The sequence below is a fragment of the Phaseolus vulgaris genome, chromosome 2 (assembly GCF_051622355.1).
Source record: "Phaseolus vulgaris cultivar YP4 chromosome 2, ASM5162235v1, whole genome shotgun sequence".
Taxonomy (NCBI): Eukaryota; Viridiplantae; Streptophyta; class Magnoliopsida; order Fabales; family Fabaceae; genus Phaseolus; species Phaseolus vulgaris.
Window position 1 is genome coordinate 30,100,147 of NC_143499.1, and position 10,141 is coordinate 30,110,287.

The following is a 10,141-nucleotide window of genomic DNA, read 5'->3' on the forward strand; positions in this document are numbered from 1 at the left end:
CCAACTTCACATGATAAATAAGAAAATTAAATTATATTTAAAACTACATATTTTATTAAAAATTCATTTTATACTATTAATAAATGTAATCACATAGCAAAATAAAATAATGCTAGTTATAATAATATTCTTTTCCACTATAAATTTATATTACATATAAAATAAAGATGATTCCTCTTTTCTCATTTTATTATTTTATTTTATAAATTTCAAAATCACAAAAAAAAATATTTCATCATTCTATATAAATTATTAAAAATAAAATAATTTTTTATTTTTTCAATTAATATTACTAAGCAATTTTTATATGCAAACGGTCAACATTCATTCTTTCCTTAATCTACCAGTCTATCTTTAATTTCTTATTTTATGGAAGATGTTTGTTTAAAAAAAAAACAGAAAGAAAGAGAACACACCCTCATCCTTATTTCTATCTCTTTTGCTATGCTTTTTTTTTAATTTCAGTTAGATACTAGTGATAATAAATATTATTATTAAAAGAATTGATTATTTTCAACAAATAAGTGTGTTTAATGTTAATAAATAGGATTATTAAAAGAATTAGTTATTTTCATGTATTTAAAAATAAAAACAAAATTATTATAATTATAAAATTAACTAAATCAAAAAGAACAACTTACGCAAATATTAAACTAATAGAAGTGTATTTTTGATAGTAAAGCTTTATCTCCATTAGTAAAATTGTGGTGGATTCATAAGGAAAAGAAGCTCAAAAAATGACATACGTAAGCACTGCTCAATTGGTGGTACTTTGAATGGCCACGTTACATCACAGGAACGATTTTCGTCATTATCCTCCGAATGTCATATTAGAATTTTTAAAAAGAATTTAAGAAATAAATTTGCCATATAATTTTCTGTAAATTTTATAAAATTCCCTAAAATATTTACAGAAAAAATGTCATTAATCATAAAAAAAATTCTAAAATAAAAACAGGATCTCCAACATACCCCGAGACTACCAACTCTTGCATGGGACTATATATTATGGGTGGTCCGATAGCGGCCCGATAGTTGGTGGCCTGATAAGCCCAACAAATACTCGCTAGGATAGGCTCAAAATAGCTCTGATACCATATTACGAAGTGAATTTTAAGTCTAACTCAACCCTATAAAACTGGCTCATAAGGTTGAGGTTTGCACCCACTTATATACAATGAAAGACTCTAATCTCTAATCGATGTGGGATCTCCAACAGTTTCATCACTGTAAAAGGAAGAAGAAAAATATTCATGTTGGGTGTTCATTTCATCACCTAAATCATGAATATCCAGGAAAAAACTCATTGCCTGAACAGTCATAAGAATAAGTAAAATAATAATAAATAACTAAAAATAATTAAACAATATTTTCAGATGTGTAATTTTATTGCGAATAAATTATGTTAACATTATTCTGTTTTAGTCTATTTAAAATTATAATCAAATTTTAATTAAGATTCTATAAAAACTTATTTATTTTATTAATGTTTAAAATTATTATTTATTTTAATAATAAAAAGATAAAATTATATCAAATTAGTAAAAATCTGAGTCATAATTTGACAGTGTCAAAACATGTTTTTATTTGCGATGACAAAGCGGGGCGGACCGTGCGGGTTGGTCCGCGGCCCGCTGGTAAAAAACGCGGGGCGGGCTGAACTTTTCAACCCGCATTAGCCCATCCCGCATTAGTCCGCGGCCTGCGCGGGCCAGCAGCGGGGCGGGGCGGGCTGGCCCGCTAACCCGCAAGAAAAAAAATGGATGAAAGTTTTCTAAGGTGACATCCAATGTTATTAAAATGGAAGAAAGTCAATAATGTTTATGTTTAATGTTTTTGAATTAATGTTTATGTTTATGTTTAATGTTTTGAAATTAGGCATTTTTAATGTTTTGGAAGTGGAAGAATAGTGATATTTGATATTTATCTTAATATTTAATGTTTTGATGTTTGACTATGTTTGAAAAGGAAGAAAAATTAATTTAAGTTTGATACTAACAAATATATAAGTTTAATTTGACAATATTTTAAAAACAAAATGTAAAAATAAAATAAAAAGTTAAAAAAAAGAACGCGAGTTAACCCTCAAATCTGCGAACCAGCTCTTATGCGGGGCGGGTCGAGAATTCTAACCCATAATAAATTTATGGAGCGGACCAACCCAACCCACATTTTTGCGGGCTAAGCACGGACGGACCAATGGCCCGCTTTGCCACCCGTAGTATGGTGTTTCTAATCTTCTAAAAGCAAATGATGTTGTTCTATTATAAATTTATACTATCTTTTCTAAGGTTCCTTTCTAAATTTTTGTAGTTCAAACAAAAAAATATTTTAAATTATAAATTGATGAATGAATAAAATTTAAATTTATGAAAGTAAATATAAATTTAATTTAATTAATACTTATTATATCAACTTATTTAAATAAAATAACTTGGTACAATAAAAAACCAATACAACTTTTAAAAATTAAATAAAGTACTAAACATTTAATAAAAATGTAATTACTTTTAAAAAAAATATATAAAATATAATTACATAATAATACATTTTTATAAAAAAATATAAATTTTATTTATATTATAATACTTTTATAGTTATATTCTTTTGTATCCTTTTATATTCATCAATTAGTTTATCAAATATTTATAATTCAATAAAGTAGTTTATTATTAGCTATTAATTAATTTCTCTTGTAAATGGTTTAATGAATTTAGTGAAATCTTAAATAGATTGACCACAGATGGAAAGTAAATCATGGTTGTGAATAAATTAACATAAAATTGGCTATTTTTTTTCAATTATACCAATTTTTTACATTTTTTTTAGCAAAGTATCACAAAGCATAATACGTTCATAATGTGTTGATTTGATGGTGATTTTGATGATGTTTGAATTTCTTGTTAATGATTCCATTACTCATTATCTTAACATGATTAAAAATATAAAACATGAATTAATATCTAAGATAATATTAAACACAATTGCATTTAGAAACTTGTATTATACTTTTTCTTAACATAATAATTGATTATGTTAGGAAATAATCAATTGTGTAATTGTTCATTTTAGGAAATAATCAATTACGTGATTGACCATGTTAAGAAATAATTAATTATGTAATTGATTATGTTAGGGATGAATTAATTATCTAATTGATTATGTGTGAGATTAATCAATTATGTATTGATTATGCTAGGAAATACTCAAATAATTATATAATTGAGTATGTTTAGAAATAATTAAAAGATAATTTATTACACTATAATAAAATCATTAAATAGAAACCAATTTTAAAGACATAAAATAATTAGTTGTTATATTAACAAAATTAGATATTATTGTAGAGACTAAACAAATTATTAGTATCTAAATTAGTTTATATTATTAATAAATAGTTTCTAAATTGATATCTAATTAGTTACATAGGTTTTAACTACTAATTATTTAGGTTTTAAAGTTGGTATCTAAAACTTTGGTATCTAATTAGATACCAATTTATAAATTATTTATCAATCATAAAAACTAATTTAGATCCCAATAATTATTTTAGTCTCTATAATAGTATTTAATTTTGTCAATATAACAACTAATTATTTTTTGTCTATAAAATTATTTTTTATTTAATGATTTTCTTGTAGTGTTATATTGGTCAAAATGGTTTTACATTTTTCGCAAATAATCTATTATTACACGAAATAATCAAATTATCTTAGCCAATATAAAAAAAACTCAACCTTCACAAATAATCAATTAGGTTTCAATAATAATTGATTTAACTGTTACTAAAAGTGTTTTATGAATTGATGAACGCACTTAATATCCGATTATCCTTAATAATATTTTGATAAGTTATTTCAAATATTTTTAAAACTAAATTCTCTCTCTCATTCAAACCACAATTTTTTTTATATTATTTAAATAGAGAACTCTCGTATGATTTAGACATTTTTCAGAAGAATACTTTTATATAATACAATTGTATTAATTGTTTTGAAGAAATATTGCTCCTGGTCCATCAGGTCGATCATACTATAGATTGTTCTATTGTAATAGTGTTTCTTGTTCTAATTACATATATGCTATTGTAATCGGATAAATCAAGCTTTTAGTGAAAAGTGAAGCTCGAGTTGTTTAGATCAACTGGATTTAGATTTAGGAAGAATCAAAGCAGTATACCAATTTTGTGTGTCTATGTCTCATATTTCTTTCATTATCTTAAATCCTTTGTTATTATTAAGTTATTGTTCAAGCAAAATAGGTGAATTTTGGAATGTTTCTAGATTATTTTTGCTCAAGCGAGAGGATTTTTATTCAAGTGATGAGGTCTATTTTCGCTCAAGTTAAAAAAAACTTGAATCTCTATTTTTCCTTATCAAAGTCTGGTTTATTATTGTTTATTGTTTTTAGGTAAAAAAATCAATTTTATTTAAATATGTGGGTGTTTATGTGAATTTTGTGTTATTTGTGGATTATTTTAAAATTTTAAATTTTTGGTGTGATTGAATGATGTATTAATGTATGATATGCAGTATGAAATTATGTGAGAGCATAATCAAAACATAGTATTTTTAGGAAAGAAAATACCGTGTCGAGATTGTTAGGAGGATGTATTGGTTTGTGAGTACTATGTGAAAGGCATGATCTCGAAACTACCAATATATTGTAATCATATAGATGAAGAGTATCAGGTGGTGAAAGTCAAAGAAAGTTCATTTGGCTGAGTTTGAAGTTTGAAATAACTTATCAGAGCATATTATATGGATTTACCTGTGTCATATGAGGATGAATGTCTTGAAGGGGAGACTATATTGTGATAAGAACATGGTAAATGACATGTGTAGGTCACTGAGTGTTAATTTCAATACACAAATCTTCCGGAAGTAGAATCAAGTGTATGTATTGATCTAAGTGGATTTCTAGCATGAATGATGTAAAATATGAGATAAAATTGTAAACACTTGATTTTTTTTGAATGATGATTGTAGATAATGGAGGATGTATGATGATTAATATGTTTGTGATGAAATTTGTTTTATTTAAAGCTTTATTGAAAGTTTTAAAATTACTAGCTTACCCTACTATTTATTGTGTGTTTGTTTTAAAATATGTGATGATAGTGTATTAAATTATGTTTAAGGTGACACAACTCTATTCTTATCCGGTATTTTCTTTTGAGTTTTAGTTTTATTGTATATATATCTTTTAAACTTTATATATGAAAAATATTTGAAATATTGTATAACTGATAAGTATATATGTAAATATTTAAATAGATAATTATAATAAATAAATAAGGATATTAAAATTGAGTGTTAAAGTTAATTTCTTTTATCATCGAATAATTATAGAAAATATTTCCTTAAATTTTTTAAAATCCAATTTGACCTCTTTTTTATTGTGTTTTCTTTTTTTACAATTTTTTTTTCTTCCATAAATGAACCATTTATAGTGTTGTATTGTAAATCTAAGAAAAAAATTGAACCATTATGTCCGGAGAAAAACAAGTTATCTTCTAAAACCTAACTTTTGAACCTATCGTTACTCCTCTTCCTTTCATTCTTCATTTTCCTTTCAGTTTCGGCTTTTCACTCTTTAGAATCCAAAGAATCTTTACCCTTAACACCACAACATATTGCTATGCCAAGCAAGGAGGATTCACCATTAGAAGAAGCAAATCTTCCACTGCTGGAAGATGAAAGAGATGATGAACAAGACCAAAAACTGGCACCAAGGTTTTGGATGGAGTCAAAGAAGCTTTGGCACATAGTAGGCCCTTCAATTTTGAGCCGCGTTTTATCCTATTCCATGTTAGTCATCACCCAAGCCTTCGCTGGCCGTCTCGGTGACCTCGAACTCGCCGCCATCTCCATTGCCAATAATGTCGTCGTTGGCTTCGACTTTGGCCTCTTGGTATGTTTCACTATAAAGTTTCAACTCCTTCAATTTTCATCAAAGCCTCACACTAAATATTAATTTAAACAACTGAATTAAAATTACAATTCTGATTACAAAGCAGTTTCGTAAATTGATTAAACCAAATTATTAATATCAATGTTTTGTAATTGGAGTAGTTGGGTATGGCAAGTGCCTTAGAAACGCTGTGTGGGCAAGCCTTTGGAGCGAAAAAGTACTACATGTTAGGCATTTACATGCAGCGTTCGTGGATCGTTCTTTTCATTTGCTGTATCTTGCTTTTGCCTCTGTACTTGTTTGCCTCGCCGGTGTTGAAGCTGTTGGGGCAGCCCGATGAGCTGGCGGAGTTATCCGGTACGGTGTCGATATGGATGCTACCGGTGCACTTCGCGTTTGCGTTTCAGTTCCCTCTGCAGAGGTTCTTGCAGTGCCAGCTGAAGACTGCGCCTATTGCGTGGGTGTCTCTGGTGGCGCTCTTGGTGCATGTGTTCGTGAGCTGGTTGTTCGTGTTCAAGCTCGAGTTCGGAGTTATTGGCGCTGCTGCAACCATTAACTTCTCGTGGTGGGTCCTCACCTTGGGGCTTTTTGGCTACAGCGTTTGGGGTGGGTGCCCTCTCACTTGGACTGGTTTTTCAGTTGAAGCTTTCTCTGGCCTTTGGGACTTTCTCAAACTCTCTGCTGCTGCTGGAGTCATGCTCTGGTACTCTCTCTCTCTCTCTCCCTTTCAACTTTTTGTTCTTGTGTTTCTCAGCTTGTGTTTTGCAGCTTGGAGAATTGGTATTACAAAATTCTGATAGTGATGACGGGGAACCTTGAGAATGCAGAGATTGCTGTGGATGCTTTATCCATATGGTATTTTTACTACTTTTGCCATCCTTCTACTCTTGTACGACTTGTTATGCCTTTTCTTTTAGTTCTTGATTCTATAAACTTTTAAATCTTCTGTAAAAGGCTGATATGTAAAGTCATCTAGTGTTTGCTAATGTAAAGATTTTAAATAAGAGTTAGTCTATGTTTACTTACAACAATAAACATCACCTTGGTTAAAAGTATAATTAATTTTGTGAAAAGCTATTTAAAATAGTTTATGATACACGCGTTTAATTACCAAAAAAAAATGACTGACTGCACTTTTTAGTTACTTTTTTCTGATAATATCTTTTTGCCAATGATGTGCTCTGTTCGGCAGTATGACCGTCAATAGCTTGGAGTTGATGATTCCTCTGGCATTCTTTGCTGCAACAGGGTAATATATAAAATTTTTCTCTTTTTGTTTTTATTTATTCTAGTTTTTAGTTGTGCACAAGTAAAATATGGTGGGCGCAGAAGAAACTCTAGATATAATTGATAAAAATATAGACTGCGAGGAGAATGCGGTTAGGTTGAGGAACCATAGAGAAGCAGCAACAATGACCCTAGAAAATTGCGTGGTGATTGAGGTTGTTATCGTGAAGTGGTGCAAGTAAAGATGAACCTTTTCTCCTCAATCACCATTCACCACAAATTAGTAATGTCAATGAAAGAGAAGTCATAGAAAAAGTTGGTACAATACAAGAAGTGAAGCCAAACTTGTGCATTATTAACAGGTGATCTTTCTTTTTGTCGGGGAGTATAGGATTAGTCTTGCCCTCATGACACCTATTTCAACATAGGTTCCTTTCGAGTACATTCCTCCTTTTTTAAAACTATTTTCACCCTTTTCTTTCTCACTATCTGACATTTTTTAATATTAAATATTTGTCATGGTCCCAATAGCTCATAACAATGACATCCTCTGCTTTTGTGTTCTGACTGCTCCATATGGAGGCAGTGACCATACAGTATTATCATATAGCAAGAATTGAAGGATACAAAATACTAAGTAAATTGTTTTATTTTCATTTTTAACAACTATGTTTATATGTTTGCTACATAATTAATTATATCGTTATTTTAAAAAATTAAAAATCATAAAAATAATGAATTATATTTTTTCTGTATTTAATTCTCGTAGTTTACCGTTGTATCAGAAACAAACAAGCTTTGTCTGCATAAATAGACCATCTTGCATAGGTTTGAAGAGAGGATGAAAAAAAACAAGCAGAGGCTAAGAACAATTGTTTGGCTAAGAAAGTGTCCTGCAATTTCTAGCCACATGTACACATCACCATCTTACCTTTTACAAAGGTCATCTAATTTTTTGGGAATAATGAAAAAAGAAAAATTATTTTTATATTTAACAAGATAATTGCTTAATAATTAAAATTTATTTTAATAATTTACTCTATTAATGTTTTAAAATATACCTAGTTAGAATTTATAATCTACCATCTCACCTCTTAAAATAATAATAAAGAATGCTAATTTCTAATCCTTTTTGGATTTTTATTTTATTGTTGTTAGACCTTTTTGAATTATTGATTTAGTGTTATTTGGTAATAATTCTTAGTTATTTAATTTTTTTTAGTAAAGTATTCACTAAAAAAAATTATTAGATAGAAACTAATTTTAGATAAAAAATAGTTAGTTGTTATATTTACTAAATTAGAGATATTTTAAAGATAATTTTTATTTATTTTTAAATTAGTTTCTAAATTATTGTTAAATAATTTTTAAATTAATATTTAATTAATTATTAAAATTTTAACTACCAATTATCTAAATTCTATCATTTAACTAACTTTTTTAATTCTTAGTTAATCTTTCAACTTTCAGCTAATTTTAAAACATATAACCATACAAGGTATAATGAGCTATTTTGAATTCAGGATTATAAACCAATTCAAGGGATGACCCTTTTGGCATAATGTAAAGAAAACATTAAAACTTACAAGGAAGAGTGTTAAAAATAATTTTTTAATTTATATAGTTAGAAGGATCTAGAAATGTTGTAAATAGTAATGTTGTTAGTTAAGATGCAATGTGCAGAGTGAGAGTTGCAAACGAGCTTGGAGCTGGGAATGGAAAAGGAGCCAAGTTTGCTACTACAGTATCTGTGGTAACATCGGTTATTATAGGACTCTTCTTCTGGATGTTGATTTTGATATTGCATGATAAATTCGGCTACATATTCTCTAATAGCAAACCTGTCCTTGACCAAGTCAACGACCTTTCTCTTCTATTAGCCTTCACAATTCTGCTCAACAGTGTTCAACCAGTTCTCTCAGGTATCTATTGCTAGTTAAACTTTGATTAGAAATTACAAAATCATGAATGAATGTTATTCCCTTTTTGGATGATTTCAACAGGAGTGGCTGTAGGATCAGGTTGGCAATCATATGTGGCATACATAAACTTGGGTTGCTACTATATTATTGGGGTGCCTCTTGGATTTTTGATGGGCTGGGTTTTCAAACTAGGAGTTATGGTATGTTTGTTGCCATCTTTTTGTCTACTTTCTACACATTTATGCAGTTTATTTACCCAGAATATGTGAATTTCACATGCATTAACATATGATTCTTACACAATTTGGTAATGGAAATGAACAAAGGGAATCTGGGCGGGGATGATTTTTGGTGGCACAGCTACTCAGACATTAGTATTGAGCATCATTACCATTCAGTGCGACTGGGAAAAAGAGGTAACTTGCTTAGTTTTTTTTCTTTTCTTTTCAGTGGTGTTAATGCTCCTCACTTTCATTTATCTGATCTTAATTCAGGCTGAGATCGCAAAAATGCGTTTAACCAAGTGGGCAGATCCAAAACAGGAACTCAACTAACGTATCTGCATATTTATTTCATCTGTAATACTAAAACAACCAATATAGTCCACATGTTGTCAGAATATAAATCAATTTAGTCAAAACATTACACTGATTAACTCATTATGGATCGCAGACTAAAATCAAACAAAGAACAAAATGTCAATTTTTATGATGTTTGGGATTGTGTGACATTTGTATTTATCAATCAAGATCCAGCAGCATGAGTTGCTACTAAGAATATAAGCTTGGAAACTAACCAATTTGAAAAGTATATATAATTCAATTTATACACCAATGGATCTTACCACCTAGTTTTACACGGTACACAATTACACTGAATCGTTGTAAAATAAGGAAAAATGCTTGTATGAAGATGAGACGAGGTTAATAACAACAATTTTTTCAAAAATATTCTGTATAGTAAGAGGAAATATTTAATAACAGAAGAATATATTTTAAGTTTTTTAAATAGTTTATAATTTTTTCTTGTTGCATATCTTTTTAAATATGTATGGAGAAAAATTATTGAAGAATTCAAAA

At 28.8% G+C, this 10,141-nt stretch overlaps 1 protein-coding gene across 2 annotated transcripts; it reads left to right on the top strand.

Annotated features, from left to right (window-relative positions):
* The first annotated feature begins 5,461 nt into the window (after nucleotides 1-5,461).
* On the top strand, nucleotides 5,462-9,773 carry LOC137811338 (protein DETOXIFICATION 27). Of its 2 annotated transcripts, none has more exons than XM_068613028.2 (8): nucleotides 5,462-5,913; nucleotides 6,075-6,616; nucleotides 6,682-6,768; nucleotides 7,106-7,162; nucleotides 8,824-9,062; nucleotides 9,144-9,262; nucleotides 9,389-9,478; nucleotides 9,557-9,773. In XM_068613028.2, exons 1-8 carry the CDS (start codon nucleotides 5,641-5,643, stop codon nucleotides 9,614-9,616), a joined length of 1,467 nt encoding a protein of 488 aa, XP_068469129.1. In that variant the 5' UTR covers nucleotides 5,462-5,640; the 3' UTR covers nucleotides 9,617-9,773. The 2 variants fall into 2 exon arrangements, 1 of the variants encoding a protein (XP_068469129.1); XR_016518611.1 differs by having other exon boundaries at nucleotides 5,464-5,913; nucleotides 8,811-9,062.
* The last annotated feature ends 368 nt before the right edge of the window (nucleotides 9,774-10,141 follow it).